We start from the raw sequence: 25,895 nt of genomic DNA on the forward strand, positions 1-25,895 counted from the left end.
CTTCCACGTCGCCAGGCGGCCCGCGGCTTGCGCGAGCCCAGGCCGCCCCAGCGTCCGGAGTGCCGGCCCTTGGGCTCCCGCGGCCATGGCGGGGCCGGGCCCGGGGGACCCGGACGAGCAGTACGATTTCCTGTTCAAGCTGGTGCTGGTGGGCGACGCGAGCGTGGGGAAGACGTGCGTGGTGCAGCGCTTCAAGACAGGCGTCTTCTCCGAGCGCCAGGGCAGCACCATCGGCGTGGACTTCACCATGAAGACGCTGGAGATCCAGGGCCAGCGGGTCAAGGTGGGAGGCCCGGCTCGGGGCCGCCGTGAAGCCGGGCCCCATGGCGCTAGGGGTCGGCCAGGGCCCTGGAGGGTCTCCCCGGAGGGGTCGGGGTCGGGGACCGCGGCGAGCACCCGACTGGTCCTTGGGGGCTGGGGTCCCCTCTGGCCCCCTGTCCGAGCAGGCCTGGGCCTGGGTGTTGGGGCCGGCCTCTGGGCGCAGAGCGCGGGCCTCGGGGCGCTGGGGTGCGCGTGCTGGGGGGAGTGCGGAGGAGAGGCCCTGCCCTCCGAGCTACACGCCGGGGGACTTTGCTCCAGAATAGCGTCTCCGGTGCCTGGCGGCAGAGCGCCTCGGGTGCGGGCACGGGGGGCGCCTGGCAGGCCTACCCCCGCCCCACCGCGGTCGAAGGTCCCAGCTCGGCCCTCGGGGGGGGACCCCAGGCAGAAAGGGACACCCCCACGACTAGGAGGGACCAGGAAGTAGTTGCTTCTAGGACCGGAGGGCCAAAACTTTTTGTCAGAATTTCCGGCCTGGCCACGCCTCCCTGCAGTCTCTTTGTGGACCTGGTGGTGGAACTTTACTCGGCCGGGGCGGCCCGGGTCCCCTCCCCCAGCTGCAGCCCGATAGGAACTGAAAACTTCACGGGCCCCGGAAGGTGGGGGAGAGGACCGAGGTTTGGCAGTGGCTCCGCACTAAACCGGCAGGATGTGGCTGCCACAGAGTCCTGGCAGTGGTCAGATAACTAATATTTGTGATTAGTGAATCAGTTTCTTAACCTGGGTGTCAGCTCTCCCGAACGGAGTGAGAGACCATTGTTCTTGCTCGGGAACTTGACTGAACTGCGCCGGACGGAAATCCTTTGCCCTCTTTGGTGGATCTGAGTTCCCACCGACTCCGGGACGGCTCCTAAGAGCCCTGGGCGGGGCAGCACAGGGCCAGGGCATCTCCTGGTATCTCCGTGTTTTCAGGTGGAGCCGGGTGATTGAGTCCCGTGAGCCCCGATACTGTGGCACCGGGCCTCCCTGGGCTGCTGTGGGCCTGCTACCGGTTGGCTTTTGGCAGGATGCTTAGCTCTTTATTTCTGCAAAATTGGGATAATTTCTCCCTTCCGACCCAGCATGGAGAAAACGTCAGCCAAAAGCCTTTCCATGCACACGGTGCCTTTGGAGTTGATGTGACAGGGGAAGCGGAAACTCCCTGCCAGAAGGGTTGCTTTTTTTTTCTTTTCTTTTTTTAACAGTCTTTTGGGTTTCTGTGTGTTTTGAGTCTCCTTAGGATAGGAAAAAAGAACAAGGTGTGGCAGGCAGCTTTGAGTCATTATTCGGGACCACCCTTTGGAGCAGGTGGCGAGGGAAGGCTGTGGGATGGGGTCCACGGATAAGTCTGTGCCCTGAGACGCTGCCAACAGCCACGGGGAAGTGGCGAGTTGAAGGATAGGCGTAAACAATCGGGCTGCCTGCTCCCGCTCCCCTCCCTTCCCCCTTCCCCTCCCCTCCCCTTTCCCCTCCCCTTTCCCCTTCCCCCTCCTCTCCCCTTCCCCCTCCTCTCCGCTTCCCCATCCTCTCCCCTTTTCCCTCCTCTCCCCTTTCCCTCCCCTTTCCCTCCCTCCTCTTCCCCTCCCCTTTCCCCTTTCCCCTCTCCTCCCCCTTTCCCTCCTCCCCTCCCCCTTTCCCTTTCCCTCCCCTTTCCCCTTCCCCCTCCTCTCCCCTTCCCCCTCCTCTCCCCTTCCCCTCCTCTCCCCTTTCCCCTCCCCTCCCCTCCCCTCCCCTCCCCTCCCCTCCCCTCCCCTCCCCTCCCCTCCCCCTCCCCTCCCCTCCCCTCCCCTCCCCTCCCCTCCCCTCCCCCTTCCCCCTCCCCTCCCTTCCCCCTCCCGTCCCTTCCCCCTCCCCTCCCTTCCCCTCCCCCTCCCCTCCCTTTTCCCTTCCCCTCCCCTCCCCTTCCCCCTCCCCTCCCCTTTCCCCACTCGGGGTGCTGACGGTGGTCAAGGAGGGGCTGGGTGTTCCTGTTTACCTGGCGAGATAACCTGTGCAGGAGCCCTGGGTGCACTGTGTACCGAGCACAGGTTATGCAATGCAGGGCAGGCACTTCGAGATTTCTTTTCCTGCTAGTCACCTTCAGATTGTTCTACTTGGGAGGCAGCCGGGTGGTTCTGGGATCAGGAGAGCAGTGTAGGCATGGTAACCCCCCTAAGAGTTAACAGCGGCCACCCCTCTCAAGAGTCTGATGTGTGCCAGCTGTTTTACAGATGTGTTCTTGTGATTAACCCCACCTCACACGGGGCAGGCTTCCCCAGGCACACAGCTGGGAAGTGACAGACGTGCAAGTTTTCTTCCAGCTTTTCGGACTCCAGGGCGTTGGGGTCTTTCCCTACACCAGACTGCTGCTTCTGATTGCGTGGAGTGGGAAAGCCTGTGCAAGTATTTACTTCTTGATCTTGCAGCCAGAGAATCCTGAGGCCCAGGCACTGAAGAGGCTGTGAATTGCAGTTGGGTGGGTGGGTGAGAGGACAGCCTCCCTGGCCCTGGGTGCTGGGCTCTCGGGACTCAGCGGGGGCAGGTCATTTTTCCTCACCCATAAACTATCTCTGGGGTGTCTTCCAGCAATGTGATTTTAAAGAAATCAAGTTTATTGAAGTTCAGCTTACACACAGCAAATGTGCCTCATTTCAGGTGTCGAGTTCTGTGAATCTTGACAGACCTATGCAGTCCTGTCACCACCACCACATTCAGAGTATAGATTCCTTCCATCAACCCGGAAAGTTCTCCTGTGTCCCTTTGTGTCAGCGTCCTCCCTTCACCCCAGGCCCTGGCAACCACTGATCTCTTTTCTGTCCCTATAGTTTCAACATTGTGGTTTTTAACTGGAACCTTTGAGGAACCAGAGTTTGTCGTCGTTGTTTCTGCAGAAAGCATGTTCACATCAGGGATTTAGTTTAAAACCTTCCCAGGCCTGTCGGGTCCAGCAAAGCATCCAGCAGGATCTCAAAGCCGCCTGTCCCGTGCTTGCTGGCTCTTGTTAGCTCTTGAGGAACCTCAGAGAGAGATCACCTAGCGCTTTTCCAGCTGCTCTGTGCTTGGGGAGCTGCGGACTGAAGCGGGGAGGCCGAGAGACCGCAGGGTCAGAAGGGCCTTAACTAGCTTACTTTTATCCAGTTTTATATTGAGGTTCCGCATCTCCTTGACTGAAGAGTTCTGCTGCTAAAAAAATTAAAAGTGGGGAACATCACAGATTGAATTAAATCCCTTTATTTCTATAGTCACTTTCTCTTGCGACCAGAATGACATCCCAACAGCTGACCTGGAGAGCTGGGCCCCTGTTTGCCTCGGCCACTTCATCTCCCTGCCCCTGCCCGACACTCAGTCCCCAGCCTCACTGGCCCTTTCTGTCCTTCCAACATGCCTGCCTCAGGCCCTTTGCATCTGCTGCCCTGCCTGCCACATTCCACCCCCAGATCCCCATGTAACAGCTGCTTCATCATTCAGCTGTCACTGCACAGGCCACCTCTTCAGAGAGGCCTTCCCTGACCTCCCAGCCCCTCCGTCCCATTACGGGGTAGGTTCATAGCATTTACCAGGACTTGACATTCCCTTGTTTGTGGTTCTCTCCCGTACAGTTTCCGCTCCTTGAAAGTGGACACCGCCTTGCGTACCTGTGAATCCCCACTCCTACAATAGTGTCAGACACACGGTGCTCACTACCTGTGTGTTCATTGATTTTTATTTATAGGGAGGAAGCTGAGGCCACAATAAAGGAAGTGACCGACACGCCCAAGGCCCCACACAAGTCAGTGGCAAAACCAGGCTTTGAACCCAGGGTCTCCCTGGCTCCTAGTTGCAGTGCCTATTTTTACACTTGACTACCCTTCTGAGTCCCTCTCAGTTCGTAACGATGACCCTGAGATCTGCACGTTAATGACTCTAGCGAAAAGACAACTGTGGTCACCGCACTTGGAGAGAAGCATATGGAGTTGGGCATTTTCTAGATTTTCAGGAATGAGGGTGGAAACCCCAAGGAGTTTCAGGGTGCTGTCAGCTAACAGAGCAACAGGCAGCCCTGGGCAGCTCTCGTAGCAGCCCTGCTGGTGGGAAGGCTCTGGCGGTGGCGTGGGCCCCCGGGCGGCCCTGTGTGAGTTCACTGGGCTCTAGCTGTGCAGGCTGAAGCTGGGGGCAAGTCTGGGAGCTGCTGGTGTCTCAGCGGTGATGTCTCTGCAGGAGAACCCTGGACTAGGTGTCCAAAGGTCTGTTGCAACCTCATCCTAGCCCTGGCCAGTTCCTTGTCCCTTCTTGGAGCCGCGGGCTTCGTCCTTTTTGAAATGGAACGAATGATCTTTGCTCTGCCTACTTCTCAGGGTTGTTGGACGGCTATGGACATGCTCAAAATAGTTAAAAATTCCCCTTGTATGTTTTTGGATAATTCATCCACATGGTTCAGAATTTCAAAATTTCAAAGACATAAAAGGGCGTACCGTAAAAAAAAACAACCACCCTCCTTTCCATTTCTGACGCCCTGTAAGAGAAGGCAGACAATACTACCCATCTCTTGTCTATCTTGAAAGTGCTATTGTGAATAAAACCAAAGAATTACAAACATAAGAGATTATTTGATTGTTGCTGTTGTTAGCATTTTCCTCCCTAGGGATTATTATTAGGATTATTTCTTAACCTGCCCCTCCCCACCTCCCTATCCCCCGGGAAATCTCAGCCGTTTCTAAATCCTGAACACATCCGAGTTCTGCTCACCCACCCTTATCTGGGACGACACAAAGGCCTGTTATGTAAACTGGTCTGTGCACCTCACAGGGGACGTGCACACGGGTCGGCCCTGAACAGCTGCGCCCCTTTATTCGGCCTTCTGTCGGGGTCACTGTCCCCATGCTGGGAAGGCAGCCAGGGTCCTCCCACACAGAGCTCAGTCTCTGCCCTGGGGCCCGGGCTCCACGTTGCGGGACCTTGCGCTCCATCGCTCTCCTGGTCCGAAAGTGCTTCTTTTTTTTGTTGTTGTTGCGGAGCACAGGCTCCGGACGCGCAGGCTCAGCAGCCATGGGCCAAGGGCCCAGCCTCTCCGCGGCACGTGGGATCTTCCCAGACCGTGGCACAAATCCGTGTCCCCTGCATCGGCAGGCGGACTCTCAACCACTGCGCCACCAGGGAAGCCCAAGAAATCTGTTCTTGATGCCGGTGACAATCATCCTCATGGCAAAACGAACCTGCCTCCTGAGGTTTCTGCCAGTTCCGAGGGAGCAAGTGCTGTGGGATATGGTGGAAAGGGGGCCAGTGGTAGAGCCTTGGGCCCCAGGTCACAATCTTGGCTTTGCCGCCTGGGGCACGTCGCATCACCGTTCCTGATCTGTTCACCTGTCAACCCCGAGCTTAAGGACCTGACGCACAGCAGAGCATCAGCAGGTGGGAGCTGACACGGGCGTGGGTCCCCAGAGAGAGATGGTGGCCTGGGGCTCGGGAGGCTCAGCTTCTCAGCCTGGCTGCCCAGCTGCCCTCGTGCACTGATCTGCTTCCCCAGCTATGAAATGAAGGCAGAATCCCCACGTCCGTGCCGTGGAGGGCCGCTGTGTATGAAAAGGCGAGCCCACTGGGGTCACAGGGGGGTGGCATCGCCCAGACCGGGCCTTCTCACAGCTCAGGGCCTCCACCTGCCTCCTTTCTTTGCTTCCATCCCTTTGGTGTTTCGGCCTGTTTGCGTTTTCCTTCCTTCTGTCAGCCCTGTGTGGCCCTTGCAGAGAGGCTTTGGGCGCGAGGGATCGTGAAGCTTAGTAGTAAGGGGGCAGCCCTCCCTCCCTGAGTCTCCCATCTCCTGAGTTTTCACCACTGTTCTCGTGCTCTGTTCTGCCTGGTCCTTGCAGCCACCCGGTGAGACCCCATTTCACAGACGGGGAGATGAAGGCCATGTGCGGCAGGTCTGAACCAGAACCTTGCCTGCCAGCTCCTCGTGTGGCGCCTTTTCCTCATTGCTGTTCACGCCCTCTACCACTACCAGCCGCCACACGCACGTGTGTGAGCTCATGCGCGCGCACGCGCACACAGACACATGTGCATGAACACACGCATGGAAAGGTTTGGGACCAATGTGAAGTCTGGGCCGTCGTGTATCACTTGCATTTTACATTTTCTTACATTTTGATTAGCGGGGTCACATCAACATACTGATGCCATCTGCTTGTTAAACAAATCCTTATTAATTCAGATTAGTTGGCAGAAGTGGTGCTTATGGCCAGTGTGAACAAAAGAAAGCGCCTGCCTTCTAGAATGGCCTACGTAATGTGGGTTTTTTTTTTTTAAATAAATTTATTTATTTATTTTGGGCTGCGTTGGGTCTTCGTTGCTGCACGCGGGCTTTCTCTAGTTGCGGTGAGCAGGGGCTACTCTTTGTTGCGGTGCGCGGGCTTCTCATTGCGGTGGCTTCTCTTGTTGTGGAGCACGGGCTCCAGGCGCGCGGGCTTCAGTAGTTGTGGCTTGCGGGCTCTGGAGTAGGCTCAGTAGTTGTGGCACACTGGCTTAGTTGCCTCGCAGCATGTGAGATCTTCCCGGACCAGGGCTCGAACCCATGTCTCCTGCATTGGCAGGTGGATTCTTAACCACTGCGCCACCAGGGAAGCCCCGTAATGCTGTTTTATTGAACGTACAGCCAGTGCTGGTAGGTAGAGGCGTCTGCAACCTGCTCTGGGGATGTAGTGAGTCAGGACCGTTAGTCACTAGCAGCGCCCTTCTCCGTGGGTTACATACGCATCCCCTCCCTTCTTACCTGTCCTGCTTGGCCTTGCAGGCCTCCCTCTCCTACCCCAGGAAGAGGTCAGAGTAGCCCTAGACCAGGTATGTGACTTTCCACACAGGTTGTTTAAAAGGCAACAACCTGGAGCTTAGATGTGTCGCTAGGCCCTGTCCCTCTCAAAGTGGTCTCCTTGGGAAATTGCATAAGTATTTCCGGATGTTGGAGCACAGGGTGGGTCTGATGACTCAGAAGGGTCAGAGGCCACTGGAGCAGAGCCTGCCACGCTGTCAGGAGGCCTTTGGTCCCAGATGAGATCTGACTGTGAAAGCAGAGTCCAGGCTCACATCAGGCCGGGCCTTGCCCGAGGGCAGTCGCCATGTGTGGGTGACAAGGCTCACCCTGATCCCAGAGGCCTGCAGCGGTGACCTCCACCTCACGGCGGACAGTCGGCGGGTCATTTCCCTTCCGCATGTCAGCTTCCTTGGGCGCCATGTGAGGAGGCTGGACCACATCACTGAGGGATTCCATTTTCCTTGAGGAAAGTTCCTTGTAGTTTCAAGCCAGGTAGTCCCCACCTCTGCCTTTTTTTATGTCTGAGAAGTGTAAAAATCAGATTTTTTTTTAATTAAAAATACTCTGTTTATATTTTTCAGTGAAGCACTTTTATTGTTTTGGTTTAACTTGTTTTTTACTCTCGGGTTTTAAATCTGTAGTGGGGACACGAACAGTGGATGATTTCATGATGAAAAAAGTGGATCACAGGATAAACTTCAGTTTGCCAGCTATGAATTGTATCTGCCATGTTTGCATTACAGATGAAATACATGGGAAAAATCAACCTTAATATTGAAATCACAAGGTAAATACCTCAATGTAAACTCCAGCTCTGTGGTCTGCATCAGGTTATTTTCCCCAGAATAAGCTCTTGACCAGTATTGGCTGAATGAAGGAGCGAGTGAGGGAGAGGGCGGGGCGGGGGGCGGGGAGAGGCGGAGGGGGCATGTCTACGCCGGAGGTGGGTCCGGAAGCTCAGCTTGCAGAGTGGGGTCCGTGCAAGAGCCGGGGAGATGGAAGGCCCCCGTGTGCTAGGATGCCTGGGGCCGTTTGCTCTGTGTGTGTGTACGTGTGTATGTACATCAACACGTTATTGTTTTGCTTTCCGTAAGTCAGCCTTACCTGACCATCCTGTCCAAAGTAGTACTCCACCAAGTTCCTTTTTAAAAAAATCTTTATTGAGATATAATTCATATACTGTGAATTCCCCCATTTAAAGTGTGCAATTCAGTGTTTTTTCCTGTTGTTTTGAATACTCACCAGGGTCAACTTTAGGATATTTTCATCACCCAGACAGGAGCCTGGTAGCTATCAGCAGTCATGCCTGTTCCATTCTCCCCCAGCCCATCTCTGTGGAGCTGCCCCTTCTGGACACACGTGTACATGGAAACACACACTGTCGCGGGGTCCTTGGGTCATGTTTTTGAGGTCTGAGTTACTTTTCATCCCTTCCTCGCCCTGCTTAGTTTCTCTTCCTAGCACTCCATCCACCCCCCAAGTCACACTCACCGTGTCGTTCTGTGCGTCTGCACCTGACACTGTGCCTTCCCCGTGTGTCCTGGCAGGTGAGTAAAGCACTCTCTCCAGGTGATGGGATATTCCCATTCATCCTCTGTGAACTCAGTAGGTGTAATCAATATGAAAAGTCCCGTGTTCCTGAAGCTCTGTGCGATTTGCTTGTGTTGCTTCGATTCATTCCTTCTTGTCCTTCTCCCTGTTCTCTGAAGGTTGCGGAGGGCGGGAGCTGGGCTTAGGGTCTGGCCTCTGTAGTGACAGCGTGTTCTGCTGTGCTGTGTTCTGGCAGCCTGTGCCCCACCTTCCAGATCCCTGATTTACTTTTCAGCTGCCTCTATTCCGATGTTCATTTCATCTTTTAGTTTCTGTATTCTGACAATTACGTTTTTCATTTCCAAGATCTCCAGTTGGTACTTTTTCCCATCAGTAAGATTTTCATTCTCAGGATATTATTAACACTTCTGTTCTTCCCAATTTTTCACTATGAAAAAGTTAAAAAATATAGGAAAGTTGGAAGGGTAACATAGTGAGCCCCATATATGCTCTACATAGATTTAACAATTGCTTGTGTTTTGCTGAATTTGCCTTATCTTTTTGTATGTGTAATATAAATTTTTTTATTTGAAAGTAAGTTGCAGATAGCATGATACTCCACCCCTGGATACCTCGACATACAGCTTTTGAGAATAAGCACAGTGTGTTATCATACCTAAGCAAATCATTGTTTCTATAAGCATCTATTTAGTCCATTTTTAAGTTTCCCCAACTTCCTCCAAAATGTCTTTTATAGAGTTTTCCCCCTTGAGCTGGAGTCCAGTGTGGGTTTAGTCCAGAGCGATGCCTCACTTCTGTTTTGATGACTGTTGTTTTTTAAGAGTCGCTTTCTGGATTTGTCTCCCATTTCCCTCGTGGTGTCTTTTCCCTTGTTTTTTGTATTTTCCTTTGTATTTTCTGTAAGCTGGAGGTTGAGTTTAGAGGTTCAGAGACACTCGGGTGGAAGGGTTTTGGCGAGAATGACTCACGGGTAATGTTTGCACCCACACTGCCCCACGGCAGGCGGGACGTGATGAAGGTCCCCCGCTGGAGGTGAGGCCAAGCTTGATCTCCACTCACATTTATTGTTAAAGATTCCTTTTTGCTCCATTTTCCTTTGTTTCTTGGGTTATAATTTAAGAGCCAGGGCCTTGAGCTGGCCTCTTCTCTCTGGAGCAACAGACAAGTTAAGTGAGATGAAAAGGGAAAAACACCTGAAACTTAGAAGGTGCTCTGTCGAGCTTAACTGTGGTTGTTGGCTGGAAGTTTCCATGTGACACCCAGGACAGAAACTGCACGTCAGTGGGTTCAGGGTTTGTTCTGTGAGTACCTCCTCTCTCCCAGGTGCTGTTCTGAGTACCTACAAAAGGAAGACACATGAGATGTGTCCCTGTGCCTCGGAGCTCATGTCTGGCTTGGGCGACAGACGTGCAAGCACCTAAGTAGCATGAGTGCCGTCTATACTGCTGCTGCAGGGACTGAACTGCCAAACCAGGAACCGAATCATGCGGCCTTACAAGCACACGTGTGTTTACTGTGGCCATAGCAGGACCAGATATCTGAAATTCGGACTGTTCCTGCTCGGGTGCCGTGCTGTCACGGGGCTGCTTGCCTGGTGCCCAGGACTCAGACGATGCGCAGTCCTCTTCCCGGGCTTGGAGCTGGGCGTTGAAGGAGGACAGTTCCCAGTGAGGAAAGACAAGGGCTGTGCTCCAGGGCCGTGTTCGTGTGCAGCCCCGGAAGCAGGAGAGGGCCTGGTGTTCATCCAGTCAGGGGAAGTGGGGCCCCGTGGGGCGTGGGAGCCGCCTTCCGGTCATGCTGGAAGGTATGCTCTGGGCCAACGAGCGAATGGGTTGGCTTTGTCTGATGCTGGGTGGCGGCCCAGCCGCAAGTCCTGGTCCGGGTGCTACGGCCCCTGCTCTTGACCTCCCTGGGGGGCACAGACTGCTGCCTGGTGTCCTGCCTGGGTCCCCATGTACCCCATTGTGCCTGAAGGGGCTACAAGCAGGTAAGAGACCACCTGTGAGTCCCACCTTGGTCGCCAGCACAGGGCCACCAGCTCCCCAGGCCCTTCTCGCTGCACCAGGAGCTCGGGCTGCCCACATCCCCCATGGGCGGAGGCTGGGCCTTTCTTCCCGCCAGGACTTAAGGACAGGCTGACTGATTCCTGCAGGAGGAGGGGGTTTCATGAAAAAAGCACAGGACATGGTCTGTGGAGGAGCCGTGCACACAGCGAAGGGCACAGGTTTCGGAGTCAGACTGAGCTCTCCTTTCCTGTGCCCTGGGACCCGGCTTGTAAAAGGCTCTGAGATGCACCTGCAGGGCTGCCTGAGGATGGAATGTACCGAGACAGGGAGCTCCGGCACAGTCAGCCTGGAGGGGCTCACAGCGCGTCTGTCACCTTCATCACCTGGGTTCCCACCACTGTTCCCAAGATGCTGGAGGTGAAACACAGATGCCAGGAAGCCATCTGATCACCCTTGGTCCCCCGGCTGGTGGAGCAGGGCGGGGAACCAGGGGTCCCGCCTCCCTTCTTCCAGTGGTGGTAGCTCCACAGGGAGAGCTGCATGGTGACAAGGGACACAGAAAGTTGCCTCTGACGCTGGGATCCTGAGCAGTCGGGGCGGGAGGAACCTGGGCCCAGGAGTCCGTCCGCAGCCCTTGTCAGCCGCTGGGAGGCGCGTCTGTGTCAGGTCCGCGCGGCCCCCCGTCCAGTGTTGCTGCCCCGGTTCTCCTCACTTAGGCTCCATCCCCTCCTGCCTGTCTCACCCGCTAACACATTGGAGGTTTTGCAGGGTCTTACCGTCGCTTCTGGCAGTGCCCCTGCCTCTCGGCCGAGGCTTGCTTTCAAGCCAGGGGCTGAGCTCTTCCCTGAGCACTGAGGCAGAAGTGACAGCGGCCGGCCGGGGAGTAGCGTGCAGACCGCCTCCTGGTTCAGACTCCCCACATTCCGAGACACGATGAACAGCAGCATGGGGGCTCGTATTTGGGTCTCTCCAACCAGTTTTTGGAGTTTTGTCTTGAGAACTAATTTTTCCAAAGTCCCTTTCTGCTATGAAGAAGCAAGGAACTTCCCACTGCCGGCCTCATCCTGTGGGAGAAAGGCTGTTCAGATAAAATCCTCTTCTGTTTCCATCGGGAGGGATGGTGCTGGACAAAGGTTCTGGGACCTGAATCGCCAATGGTGCAGTTGATTTTATTTATTAGGTTTATTTAACCTACTAAGCAGAATTGACTTCCCACCGGGGCACATGGGAACCCTCTCTGGAGAGCAGCCCTTGCCCCGCCAGCCTCATCTCGCTCCCACTGGCCTGACCGCAGGACCTGCCCTCAGAGGGCTTCCTTCGTGGTCAGGCGCCTGCTCTGCGCCAGGTTGCAAAGGAGTGAGATGGGGTCTGTCCCCACCAGAGCCCGTTTTTTGTTTTATTTGTTTTTTAATTTTTGGCTGCGTTGGGTCTTCGTTTTTGCTCGCGGGGCTTTCTCTAGTTGCGGCGAGCGGGGGCTAGTCTTCGTTGCGGTGCGTGGGGTTCTCATTGTGGTGGCTTCTCTTTTTGCGGAGCACAGGCTCTAGGCGCGTGGGCTTCAGTAGTTGTGGCGCACGGGCTTCAGTAGTTGTGGCTTGCGGGCTCTACAGTACAGGCTCAGTAGTTGTGGCTCACAGGCTTAGTTGCTCCGCAGCATGTGGGATCTTCCCAGACCAGGGACTGAATCCGTGTCCCGTGCATTGGCAGGTGGGTTCTTAACCACTGCGCCACCAGGGAAGCCCCCAGAGCCCGTTCTTGATGGCGAGAGGCAGAGTTACAAACCAGGAGCCCCGCGCATACAGCCCTGGGCCAGTTCCCACCGCGAACCGTCTCGTTTGGCCTGCTCAGTGGTGATTTGCTGGTTTGTTTTTTATTGAATTTGCTTTAGGCAGGATGTCCTTTTCTGTCACCTTGCTGCATTTTATGTTCCCTTCCTGGCCCCCAAAGGCACCCAAGTTTGGGACAGGTGACATCCTCTGTAGTGTATGCTGTCATAGAGGCAAGAGTAAAGGTCTGTGGACCACGAAGAAAAGAAAGCTGAGTCCGCTTGGTGTGGGGCCCAGGCCTGTGCATCGGGGAAGCTCCACTGACCAGGTGACCTTGAACTGGGGCCCTGACGGTTAGGTAGGAGTTCACCAAAAGGTCAAGAGGAATGCAGTCTATCCTAGAAAAGGAGCTAATGGCAAAATGGTAACACCCTTCATGGGTGTGGGGACCCAGAGGGACAGTGTTAACTGGGAGTTGTTAGGTGTGGAGCTTAGAAGGGAAAATAGCCTCGTCCCTCACCTCGATACTGTACTTCCCCTTGAAATCCCCACCCCACATGTCTGAAACTCACCTGACTGACCCCTGCAGAGCTGGAGGGGGGCAGCTGCCCTCTCGCGAGCATCCGTGCTCTGGAAGCCCTTTTCCATCCTGGCCGGGCCTCAGTCCTACCCTCTGTGCCCCAAAGATGCTTCCGGACTTCACTCTGGGTATCAGCAGCCCAGAGAATTTCCCCCAAAGTCAGATGAGACAGCCTGGCTGGGAAGGTCGGAGAAACTGGCGATGTGCCCGGTGGGAGGTGGGTGGCAGGTGGGCGTCGGGGAGGGGGCAGGGGTGTGATCCGTGAACGAGGCCCCCGTCTGTCTGTCCAGTGAGTGCAGGTGGAGAACTTCCAGGTGGGGAAGGAGGTGCGCAGGGGTGGTGGCTTCAATTTGGCAGGCAGGTGCTCGTCCAGCCGATGGACCGTGTACTCATCGAGCACCTTCTACCTGGCTTATGCAGAAAGCCAGCCAGACACAGCCCCTGCCCTCAAGAGTCCCACGTGAGGTAGGGACAGTAAACATTTAAGAAGTGTGCGTGCACGCCTGTGTCCAGCCAGGCGGTGCAGAGGCTGAGGCCGGGCCGTGGGGTGCGGGGCTGGGATGGCGAGGGTCTGGGACGAGCGTTTCAGGCAGGGGCCTTGACGCGACCTCCCGGGAGCTGGGCACGCGGGGTGGGCGATGGCAGGAAGTTGGGGCCTGTGGGGCCTGCAGGCGATGCGGAGGGCTCGGACGACACACTTGAGGGTGGAGGCCGGAGAGCGGAGGGGCTGCAGGATCTCAGCCGGGTTCTGGTGGCTCCACAGTGGCTGCTGTGCGGGGCGTGGGCCGGGCGCTGGGCGGGTGGAGGCCGTCCGCAGGGAGCCTGGCGCCGGCTTGGCTGTGATGCATGTGAAGGAGCGGGAAACGCAGAGCAGAGGGGCCTCCACACCCGTGATTTCCTGGGCGCTGGGATCCTGCCGAGGTCTGTGCCGGGGAGCAGGCCGGCAGGTGGGCTCGGACCCAGCACGATGTCGAGATGCCTTCCTCGGCCAATCACTGCACCTCCAGAGCCGGCTTTCTCCTCTGTGATGTGGGGCTCACGGTCTCTGCCCACAGCCCCGTGAGACCCCGGGCGAGGCCGGCACCCGCCGCGGGTCCCCGCACTACCCCTGCACAGGTCCCCACTGCGTCCACGCGGCACTTCTGCTCTGGTTTCTAATTTTCCTTTTTTTTTTTTTAAGTGTTTGGCTGAGTAGTTGTGGTGCACGGGCCTAGTTGCTCCACGGCATGTGGGATCTTCCCGGACCAGGGATCGAACCCGTGTCCCCCGCAATGGCAGGCGGACTCCTAACCACTGCGCCACCAGGGAAGTCCCTGCTCTGGTTTCTAAGGCAGAGCCCGGGCCTGTGCTGCCCAGGAGATGGCTCAGGACGATGCTGCTCTGCTCGTCTGGGTCTCCGGTAGCTCAGGTGTCTGATAAGCCTCATTAACCTTCTCACCAGCCTCCCTGGGGCCCTGCCTGGTGGAGGAGCCGTGCTTAGCTGCCCGGAAAGCGGGGCTGCTCCAAGCCTGGCTTCACCCAGCTCTTGGAACACAGGGGGCATTCGGGCCAAGCCATAGGGCCGCCTCTGTAGGACCGTCCTCCACCCAGCAGCCGGCAGCTTTACAGACATAAGTCGGGGCACGTCCCGGCTTTGCCTGGGCTCCCTGAGGACAGCCGTAGGCAAGAGCGTGCGCGGAGCTCATCTGTTTCTAGAACAGAGAAGGGAGGAAAGGCTGTGGAGGCTGCATTCTCATGTTGGTCCCTCTGTGGGCAAGTGGGGCTTGATCGGGCCCGGCATCCCCTGCCCTGCACTGGCTGAGTGTCAGTCCATAGGCTGGCGGGTCCCTCTCATCTGGGTCACGAGTCCCGAGTGCTCGGTGGTTTCCAGCAGGCCTCCCGGGCTAGGATCAGGGAGACTCGAAGGCTGTTTCTGTGCGAGGCTGGTTGCTGTGACAATGGCTGGAGCACAGGGTGCTGCTGAGACACGTGAAGCGGAATGAGAGGCGTCTGATACACATCCCCTGCTTCGGACGATCTGCCCCCGTCTCCCACCACGGTGAAGTAACACCCACCTCAGGCCGTGGCTCCGGCACCGCCGACGGCCTCGCCTTCCGGGGTGCTGCTTTGCTGCCATCTGGCCACGCCGCCCTTGCTGTGTTTTCAGCGTGGCAGGCAGGCTCTGTTCTGCCTCTGGGCCTTTGTCCCCTGCGCCTGACCACTGTCCCCACGACTGGCAGGAGCCTCAGCCCAGGGGCCACCTTCTGTGACCACCCTGGGAGGTGCTGTCCGGGGAGGCCCTCCCGTTACCTTTGCTTTCTTCAGGGTGCTCGTCCCCCCTCTCTGCAAGTGTCCCACTGGCCTTCTTCTCCTCTGCCTCCTTTTAACTGGAAAGGGAACTCTGTTCCTGTTTCACCCCCTGCAGCGTTGCCAGTCCTTCCAACAGGGGCTGGGACATGGCTGATGTTCAGTTCGTACTGAATGAACAAATGTGTGGTCGTGCACACAGCCCGGTGTGCCTTTCTTTGAGCCCTTTACGTGTTCCACTTTGCATTAAAGCTCTTTGGCGTGTATTAAAAACGCCAGCCCCAAATGATGCCAGCTCAGTAATACCGTAAGGGGACGCGTTTATCCAGCCCCTTCTCTGCGCTCGGCTCTGAGCACACTTGAGTCTATCATTCACCCTTACGGCACCTTTTTTGACAGATGAAAAGTGAATTAGGTTTAGCCTGCAGACACCAAGGTGGGAAGTGACGGGACTGGTTCAGGATCTCAGGCTGCCGGGCCCGAGCACTGACCCTGCTTTTCTCTTCCCCTGACTCTGATGTGGGGAAGTAGGATGAGAGTATTACCAGTCATGAGAAGGACCTACTTTCCAAAAATATTTCCTCCATTACTGTCCAGATTTCACGAGTTGGTTGACCCAGATACCGTAATCTGTAGCTATTGTGTTGGGTTTTTATTTTTAATTGTTATCGGTTACACTTGTGTATGATGGTTCAACAAGGCTTGGTCTCCGGATACTCCCCTCTGCCCCCAGCCTCTAGGGTCAACCACTTGCGGCTCTTCTCTGTTTCTCCTTCTCTTGCTTGTGTTGCTACCCCTCCTCCCCCAGGTACACGCATCATCTATTGACTTCCTGCTTTGGAAAATGAGGGTTTAACTCTCAGCACTACCCTAGCCCCCATCACACACACGCACGCGTGCGTGCGCACGCACACGCACACACACACACACACACACACACACACACAGACACTTTGCATCCTCCCAGTAGAGGTGTGTGGTGATGTTGATTAGATCAGCATTAAGTTCCTTTCAGGTCTATTCGCAAAACATAGCCCCAATTTGATCACTTCTCCCTAACTTCACTGCTACGACTGTGGTCTTTTACCTGGATTATGGCTACAGCCGTCCAACTGAGCTCCCCGTTTCTGTCCTTCCTCTTTTTTTTTGGCTGCGCGGCTTGCGAGATCCTAGCTCCATGACCAGGGATTGAACCCGCGCCCTCAACAGTGAACCATGGAATCCTAACTACTGGATCACCAGGGAATTCCCTGTCCTTGCTCTCTTTTGATCTGTTGTCCATACAGTAGTCAGAGTGATCCTGTTTAAAAATAAATTTGATTGGCTCAAAACTCCCAGGCTTCCCCTTCACTCACAGTGAAGGACAAAGTTCTTGCTGTGGCCTCCAGGGCACTGCATGATCTGGCCCAATTCCTCGGTCATCCCTCATTTCTCTCTCCCTTTTCACTCTGCTCCCAACACACTGATCTTCGTGCACCAGTCATGTCTCTGCCTCAGGGCCTTTGCACTTGCTCTCTCTCTCCCTGGAATGCTTGTCTCGCAGGCATCTGCACAGCTAGCTAACTTTCTTCAGATCTTTACCCAACTGTTATCTCAATGAGGCCTTCCTATCTAAAACGTCATTCCTCACCATACTTGATAACTCCTTCCCCTGCTTGTTTTTTCCATCTTATCACTATCTAGCATACTGATTATTGTATTACTTATTTTATGATATTTTATTTATATTCTGTATTTCCATATAAACAAATATATATATCCGTATTATTATTATCTTACTTAGCATCTGTCTCCTGCCCTAGACTGTAAGCTTGAGCCCAGGAATTTGCATCTGCTTCCTCTGCTCTCTCTGGTACCTAGAACGTAGAGCAGGTGTCCAGTAAGCGCTGTTGAAATGGCTGAATGAACACATTTTGGTTAGTGAGAGCTGTTCACGGCTGAGCCATGTAGCACTATCTTTCATTCCCCGTGCTCCCTAGTTTTTCCTGGTGGTCGTGATCATCTTGTTTCTGTGTGGGGTCTATGTATTTACCATTAACTCAGCTCCAAATCTTCCCCTAATTGGCACACTCACCCTCTCCATCTACCCCACATACTGTGTAATTGTCCCCGCAACGTCTTGCTGCCTCTCAGTTCCATCTTCTTGAAGAAGTCTCTCCCAGAGCGTTCTTAATTTCTGTTTTAGATTTTCTGTGGCTAGAGGAATATCCTGTGGCTAGAGAATATTCTTCTTACAGAAGAATACAATCTTTTGAGATTCATTGAGGCTTATCTTAAGATCTTATTTAATCAAAGATTAAATACTTGGTATATTGATTTTTCTGCAAGTTCACTGATTCTTTTTTTCTGTCTCCATTCTGCCGTTAAGCTCATCAAATGAATTTCCCACTTCACTTACTGTACTTTTCAGTTCTAGAATTTTGACCCTCTTAAAATATGTTTTTAGAAATAATTTCCATTTCTCTAACTGAAATTCCCGGTTTGCCCACTTAGACTGATATTTTGTTCCAGTTCTTCGAACATATTTTCCTTTAATTCTCTGATTATATTTAAAATAACTGCTTTAAAGTCTTTGTCTACTAACTCCAATACTTGGGCCATTTTGGCCTCATTTTCTATTGACTGCTTTTCTCTCTTGGGGTCAAATTGTCTTTTTTTTTTTTTTTTTTTTTTTTGCATGTTTAGCAGGTTTTTAATTGTATACTGGAAATACTGGTTGATACTGGCTAGTGACTCTGCATCGTGTTGGAAGGGCACTGATTCATGTCCTAGTAGTCAATTCAGTGACTGACTGATCACCTTGAACCTGTGTGGCTGTCCTGTTAGGGCAGAGAGATGCAAGTCTGACAGTGTTTCTCTAGCCTTTCACCTTGACAGAACGCGGCCTCCAAACCTGAGAGCTTGGTTTAGGGTTTCTTGGGCAGGTGTCGGGAGGCCTGCCTCTTGCCGTGGTCCTCACTCGTAGGGCACAGCCTTCCTGATGTCTCAGCTCCATATCTGGGTCCTTCGCAAGGTCCTAAGGAGGCCTCTTCCCCGTGGCTGGGTTGGAAGATCCCCCAGCACTGTTCAGCCTCCACCTCTGGTGTGTTCTCACCCCCGGAGGAGCCGCTCTCTGGTTAGAACCTGGGAGCCTCACCCTGTGCGCGGAGCCCGCGGGCTAGGACCCACCAGGGACCACACACACACCCCCACCCCCCGTCGCTCCTCATTCCAGTCCCACCAGCTGCTCCAGGCTCCATGCCCTGCTTGGAGTCTAGCCCCCTGTCCTGTGGTCAGAAAACCGTCCCCAGTAGAGTGCTGGCAATCGTGAGGCGCCTTCCATGAGTTTTGCTTCTTTCAAGGATTAGGGTCTCGTGCTGTGTTGTTTACATCCTGAAAACAGTAGCCTCCCGTGTTTTTCTCAGTCTCCCGGTTGTTTAAGGAGGGAGGTCTCGACGGCCACTAGATACTGTTCCAGAACTGGAGGCTCCCGACCGGCCCGCATCCTGGCTTGCGGCTTGGCTGCTGTCTTGGGATCTCTCTACCACCCCGGGGTTTCCCTTCGCCTCTCTTTTGAGTTGAATTCTCTTTCTGGATCCCCCATTTTCTTCGTGTTGGTTGATTTCAGCAGCTTCCTTAGAAAGGGTGGCAGGAAGGTAAATTTTTTGAGGCCCCTATGTCTGAAAATGCCTTTGTTAAACCATCGCACTTGACTCAGTGATTAGGTGGAGAATTCTAGGCTGGAAATTATTTTCCCTTGTAATTTTAGGCATCGTTTCATTGAATGTCTAATGCAGTATGGATCTTTTCTGTGAAGCCTTCAAACCCGTTTTTCCTTTCTCTCTTTTGTTTTCCCTGCAACTTTTTAGGGTCCTTTCTTCTTCCTCACTGTTCTTGAGCTCCCAAGGCCAAGTGTCTTGTGTGGGTCTGTTTTCCTCCATTGTGTACTTAGTGGGCCTTTTCAATCAGTTCTGGGGAATTTTCTTGAAGCATTTCTTTGATTTTACTATTCTTTTTTTCCAAAACTCTTACTATCCCGATGGTGGGCCTTCTAGGCTGGTTCCACAATTCCTTTTCTCTCTTTTCCATCTCTTTGCATTTTTTTCCCCTACTTGGAAATTCTTCAAGTTTATCTTCCAACGCTTATGTTGCATTTTTCATTTATGTTATATTTTTAATTTTCAAGAGCTCGTTTTTCCTTTCCGAATGTTCCCTCTACTTAAAATAAGAGTGTTCTTTTATCATTTCATGGACCTTTTCTTATCTCTGAAAACACTGATGATTATTTTGGAGATTGTTTTGAGAAACTCTGCCTAGTTTCTATTTCCGCCAACTTGCCTTTTCCCGTGTCTGCTTGGCCTCTGTGTTTGATGCTCCCCTCTGGGGTGTGGAGGGGAGTCCTAGGTCGTCTGGATCCCAGGCTGGTGTGGTGCCGAGGTCCCGCCTTTCACGTCACCCCTGCGTGAGCTGTGCCCCGGGGCCTGCTTCCTGGAGCCTCTCACCCTGCGGAGCAAATGGGACGTCTCAGGCGGGGAGTTTGGTTTGGCGAGTCGTGGCTCAGAGTGCATCAACCGGTGGAGCCCTCTTGTGAGGCCCAGGAAGAGGTGGTCACCTCCACAGTGCCAGGGCCAGAAGCCCTGCCCGCCGGAACTGTCTGAGGCCTCTGGGTCTGTCCCCACCCTGGACGCCCCTTGAGAACGGGATAGAGAGGCACCCAGAGTGCTTGTGCCAGTGGAGGAGGGTGGATGGCCTGCGGCTCAGGATGTCATCTTCAGGGCCCCGAGGACCTGTGGTCTGTGGAGCAGAGAAGGCAGGCCCTGAGCCGCTGAGAGCCCTGGACCCGCCCATTCTGGTGCCCTCCGCGGCGCAGCCTCCTGGCCCGGGCACAGTGACCATCCAGGTTGGCCCCTGGCCCAGCTTCCGCCGCCCTACCTGGGGTCTCTGCCGCCATCCTGCTGCTGCTGCTGGAAGCCAGGGATGCTCCCGCCCCGCCGGGCGCCCATCCAGGCAGGCCCGGCAGCGGCCCTGATGGGTGCTGGTGCAGTGAGGACCTGGGCAGGAGGAGGGTTGGGACCGGGGTTAGGGTTAGCAGGCTGCGCCAGCTGATGGCAGAGGCCGCCTGAGAGGAGCCTCCCCGGGCCGTCCCTGCCCAGCGTGAGCATCTTCCCTGGCGCCGCTGAGGCAGAACAGACAGCCCGAGTGCTGGGGGCCTCCCGACGGTGGGGGCAGCGGGCACTCACGGCCCACAGGGGCAGGCAGTAGACATGGCGCCAGCAGCGAGCCTGGTGTCCAGGACAGAGAGGATTCGGGGTCCAGTGTGCTTCCCGCCACGGTGCAGAACCCACCCCCTTGTCCTGGGACTCTGGAGGTGGAAACGGGGCTGCCTGCCTCCACGTTGCTCCCCCCGTCCTGCTCAGGCCGCTGAGTTGCCTTCCAAGGGCTCAGAGGCCTCTCCGCTCTGTCCACCTTCTGGCCCGTCCTACGTGGGGCCTGCTGAGCTGTGGCCGGTGGCCTGCCCCCGGAAGCAGCACTTTGGGGGTGGGTCTGGGGGCTCGGCCTCCCCGTCCCCTGCGCTCGGCTGCACCCCCGGGTTCACGGGACCCCTGTTCCTTTAGCTGCAGATCTGGGACACGGCTGGCCAGGAGCGCTTCCGCACCATCACCCAGAGCTACTACCGCAGCGCCAACGGGGCCATCCTGGCATACGACATCACCAAGAGGAGCTCCTTCCTGTCGGTGCCTCACTGGATCGAGGACGTGAGGAAGTACGCGGGCTCCAACATCGTGCAGCTGCTCATCGGTGAGCGGGGGCCCCTGCGGTCCACCCGTCTGTCTGTCTGTCTCAGTCTCTCTCTCCTTTCTAAACAAAGGGCAAACAAAGCACATAGAGGGCTGAGCTTGGCCAGGTAGGAGCGGAGCCAGGACCATGAACTAGAAAATTCGGGGACTTCCCTGTTGGTCCGGTGGTTAAGACTCTGAGCTTCCACTGCAGGGGGCACGGGTTCGATCCCTGCTCAGGGGACTAAGATCCCACGTGCCATGAGGCGCGGCCAAAAAAAGAAACTTCGGATCCTGCTAATCACTCGTAAAGTTACAGTCAAAGTGGAGATGAGACGACGCAGGCCAGGAAGTGGTCGCCACGTGGCCGCACCTTGGTCCAGGCTAGTTCGGTCTTCATCATGTGTGTTCTCATAACCCTGCCTGCTCCTCATGTGTCAGGGACGGGGCCGAGGGTCAGAAAAGTGAAGTCATTTATCCCGTCCACATAGCCCGTGAGCATGTAAACGTGGCCAATCGTGATTCAGTGGCCTGCTCTGTCGGCCACCCTGCAGGGGGTGCTTCTCAGGTGTCCACGCCCCTCCCAGCCACTCTGAAGTCTTGGTGGAGGGCAGACGCCGGCACCACCCGCAGAGCATCTCACTCGGGAGCACTGGGTGGGCCCACGCGTGTGCATTTCTAACAAGTTCCCGGGTGACACAGTGATCCCACTTTGAGAACCGATGCTGCAGGGGGCGCCGTGACCTCCATTTTACCTTTCCCTCCTGCATAAACTTCTCGGGCCTGGATTCAAGAAGCTTTGGACCATGTGTGTGGTCCCTGGGGTGCTCGTCCCAACAGTCAGGCTGATTCCTCTAAGGTGAACAAGTGCAGATGGGCCTGGACTGGGGTGTGGGTGTTCTAGGCGGACTGGACTCCCCGGGCAGGAAGGGAGTCCTCCCTACGTGGCCTGATGCTCCCCTTTCATCCAGGACTTTTTTATTTGTTTTTTAGTTTTTAATTTTTTTGGCCATGCCGCTCGGCTTGCAGGATCTTAGTTCCCTGACCAGGGATCGAACCGGGGTCCCCTGCAGTGGAAGCGCAAAGTCCTAACCACTGGACTGCCAGGGAATTCCCAATCCAGGACTTTTAAAAGAAAAATTCTATCATAGAGCACTCTATACAAGGACATAAAAGGAATAGCGTAACAAACCCCAGACTCAGCAGAGCCGGCAAGTCCTGTCCACGGTCATTTCAGCCCTCGGCCCCTCCCCCGACCTCATATTATTTTGAGGCAAATCCCAACACCAAATGATTTCATTTGCAAATGTTCCAGCATGAATCTATAAAAGATACAAACACTTAAAAATATATAATAACAGAACGCTTTTCACATTTAAAACATACTGACATCTCCTAATACAATCAACTTAGCTGATCTGTGGTCAGATTTATAATTGCTCATGAATATCACATGTGGTTTTCTTTTCAGTTTGTTGAAATCAGGATCCAAATAAGTTCCTAACATTGAAATTGGTTGCTGCATTGTTTAAGGTTACCAAAGAAATTGTAGATTTTTTTTTTTCTTTTTTTTGGCCATTCTGCATGGCTTGTGGGATCTTAGATCCCCGACGCGGGATTGAACCTGGGCCCTGGCAGTGAAAGCAACAAGCCATAACCACTAGACTGCCAGGGAAGTCCCTAGATCTTCATAGATGCTTATCTATTTTTTTGTCCCTATAATCAGATTATAAGAGTCAATCACTTAGAGACTAAAAAAAAATTCTTGTAGAAATTGGACCAAGGAGCAATTGACCAGATTATTTAAAACATAATGAAACATCTCACACCTCATGGGAGAAGGAAAGGTGTGCTCTCAGGGGCAGCTGTAGTCTGTGCTCTCATTATCAGAAAAGCAAAATAATCAAAACCCACAATCTTACAGAGAATTAAAAAATTCCGAAGGAAAATATGAGAGCATAAATAATCAGAAAAATGACAAAATTTTAGCCAAAAAAAATAGCAAGGCCAGATTTCTTTAACTTCAGCATTGGTGGAGTGCCCGCTAGGTGCTAGCTTGTGTCCACTGTGTCATTTAATGTCTGCTCTGCAGAAGGTGGCGTCGTAGATGAGGGGTTGAGACTCAGAGATGGAGTGAGTTACCCGAGCGTCACACAGCAGGTGACAGGAAGCTGGAGTCTCTACCCAGGTCTTCTTCCAGCTCTAAGCACCGTGTTCTTTTCACCAAACCTTCCCGCTTCTATTTCTTAGGAAAAAGCAGTAAAATGCACAGGCCCCTGGCAAAGATAAGGAAGAGATGAGATGAGGGACTAAAGGATGGGATAAGAGCATTAAAGATAGACTCTCCCAGCTCCGCTGCCTTTAGCTGTAGCCGCGCCCACCTGGGCCCTGGGCCTCACCACTGCCCCACCTCCCCGCAGGGAACAAGTCGGACCTCAGGGAGCTGAGGGAGGTGCCGCTGGCCGAGGCGCAGAGCCTGGCAGAGCACCACGACATCCTGTGCGCCATCGAGACGTCGGCCAAGGACTCGAGCAACGTGGAGGAGGCCTTCGTGAGGGTGGCCACGGAGCTGGTCATGCGGCACGGGGGCCCTCTGCTCAGCGAGAAGGGCACTGACCACATCCAGCTGGACAGCAAGGACGTCGGAGAGAGCTGGGGCTGCGGGTGCTGACCGGGGTGCAGGGCAGGCAGGCGGGGCTGCCCCACCTCCTCCCGCCCTGTGGCCTCCTCGCCCAGCCCTCCAGAGCTGGCCTCCAGGGTGCCAGCCAGATAAAGGCCTGGAATTACCCCGCCTGTGGCCTGGATGCTTGATGGGAGCACTGCCCTCCAGGAAGGAAGAAGCAGGATTCCTCCCACGGGAGGCCCTGTTGGCACAGGGTAGGGTGTGGGGCCCTTCCTGCCAGCCAGCTGCTGTCCCCGCCACACGCGGCACGTCCCAGGACTGGCGCGAGCCCAGCGGTGTGGACCTTGGCCCAGGGGCTGGGAGTGGGCCTCCCGGGCTACACGCTGCCTGGTTAGGACCGTTTCACACGAGGCCGCAGCAGGGTGTTGCTTTCCAGGGATGTGGCCGGAGCTCCGGGTCCTCCCAGGGCATTCCAGGGCCTCCTGTGCAGGAGCAACGGCCCAGCAGACTCAGTCCTGAGCTTCGTCCCGGGGTTTCCCTACCTCCCTCCTTCCTTCAAGGCCAGCTCCTGCCTCAGCCGGGCCTCCCTCTCCCATTTCCATGGAGCTTCTCCTTTTCACCCGGACAACGGTGGGTCACGGCCCACAGCGCTCGTCTGCTGGCTTGGGGCCCAAAGTTTTGCCACTCAGGTTGCAAAAGCAGTGAATCCTTTAGCTCTGGCTCTCGGAAGCTGGGGGTTAGTGGGAATGAGATAGGAGTGCGGACATTTAAGGGAAAAGTAAACGCTCGCACCCCTGAGCCCAGCCTGTCCCACCTGACTTGCAGAGATCCTTCGTGCCACGTTCAGAGTGCCAGCTCCCCCGCCGCTCCCAGACCAGCTTAGAGAGTTTCCCGCACAGAAAAGGCAAGGCCCCGGCAGGCCTGGGTCTGGGCCCACCCACTCTAATGGTCTCTGCATACGCTGGACACTGAGGTTAGACAGCAGGGGACCAGGGTCACTGGGGCCCTTGGAAGCAGCACCATTCTCTGGGTGCAGCTCAGAGGAGCACAGGGACTGGACTGGGGGAGCAGGTGGTCTTCCCAGGCCAATCCCAGTCGCTCCCATCAGCCCAGTTCAGCCCTGCAGGCCCCCCGCCCCAGTGTGGGGCCCCAGGAAATCAGCTGCTCTCAGAGACATGGGCGAGGCCACATCAGGGAGACACAGCCCAGGGCCCCTGAGAGCCCAGAGGTGCCGCACAGCTGCAGTCGGGCTCCCTGCCTTCCATCACAGCACCTGGTCTGCGTCACACCCTCCCAGGCAGGCCTGGACACAGAGCAGGAAGTCAGACCTTGCCAGGCAGCCCCAGGAGGCGGGTCAGGCAGGGCTGCTGGCCCTTCCAGCCGCGGAGGCTGAGCCTGGTCCTGGAGGGGAAGGACGCTGGCCTGGACGGGCCAGGAGCTGCTGAGCAGGGGTCAGCCCGCTGTCGGCCGAGTGGGCTGGGAAGTGGGAGCAAGAAGGCTGCCTGGCTTCCCTCCCCTGTCCCTGCTAATGGGATGGGGCCCAGCCCCTCCACCTGCACTGAGGGGTTCCCCAGAGAGGGGCCCCCTTCAGGCCAAGGGCAGAGGTCCTCCAGCCCCATGACCTCTCTGCAGGGGACTGATGTTTGGGCAGAGCTGGGTGTTCAGTCCAGGCCCAGCTGGGAGAGAAGTCTCACGAAGACCGCCTTGCACAGACCTGCTGCTCTGGGGGGTGGGGTGCATGCAAGGAGCAGCGGCCGGGACTGCGCCCCAGTTCCAGCGAGCACAGGTACTGACCCCGGGCCCAGGGCTGCCTCACAGGGCTTAGGGAAGGAGGGAGGCCCCCAGCTCACCTCCTCCAGAAGGAGCCCTGCCGGGCTGCCGGCAGCATCCGGCAGTCCGCATCCAGGGTGCACAGGTACAGGAAACACCGGTGACAGGGGCTCACCTGCCACCTTGGGCTGTGAGCCATCCCCCTACTCCTGTGCCCGGAACCCTGCACAGGGGAGGTGGCCTCACGGTGGCCCTTCCTCACCCAGAACCAAGGAAGCAGCACTTCACTCTCTCCTTTCACAATCCCAAGGCCCAGTGGGTCTCCTGCCACCCATCCTCCGCACGGAGCAGCCTCGCTCCAGGGCTGTAGCCTAGAACTCAGGGGTCATTTCGGGCTCCCCACTTTCTCCCCCACCCTACAACCGTGCCCCTGGCCCCTCTGCCCAGATGGGCCCCATCCCCTCCCCTGGATGCCTCCTGACCTCCTTGGCCTGGGCTTCCAC

At 55.6% G+C, this 25,895-nt stretch overlaps 1 protein-coding gene across 1 annotated transcript; it reads left to right on the forward strand.

The window, feature by feature from the left end:
• RAB43 (RAB43, member RAS oncogene family) lies at positions 1–23,786 on the forward strand. The gene is made up of 3 exons (XM_082848938.1): positions 1–283; positions 20,838–21,021; positions 23,420–23,786. Exons 1-3 carry the CDS (start codon positions 86–88, stop codon positions 23,668–23,670), a joined length of 633 nt encoding a protein of 210 aa, XP_082705064.1. The 5' UTR covers positions 1–85; the 3' UTR covers positions 23,671–23,786.
• The last annotated feature ends 2,109 nt before the right edge of the window (positions 23,787–25,895 follow it).

This window comes from Leucopleurus acutus (assembly GCF_964270905.1).
Source record: "Leucopleurus acutus genome assembly, chromosome: 10".
Taxonomy (NCBI): Eukaryota; Metazoa; Chordata; class Mammalia; order Artiodactyla; family Delphinidae; genus Leucopleurus; species Leucopleurus acutus.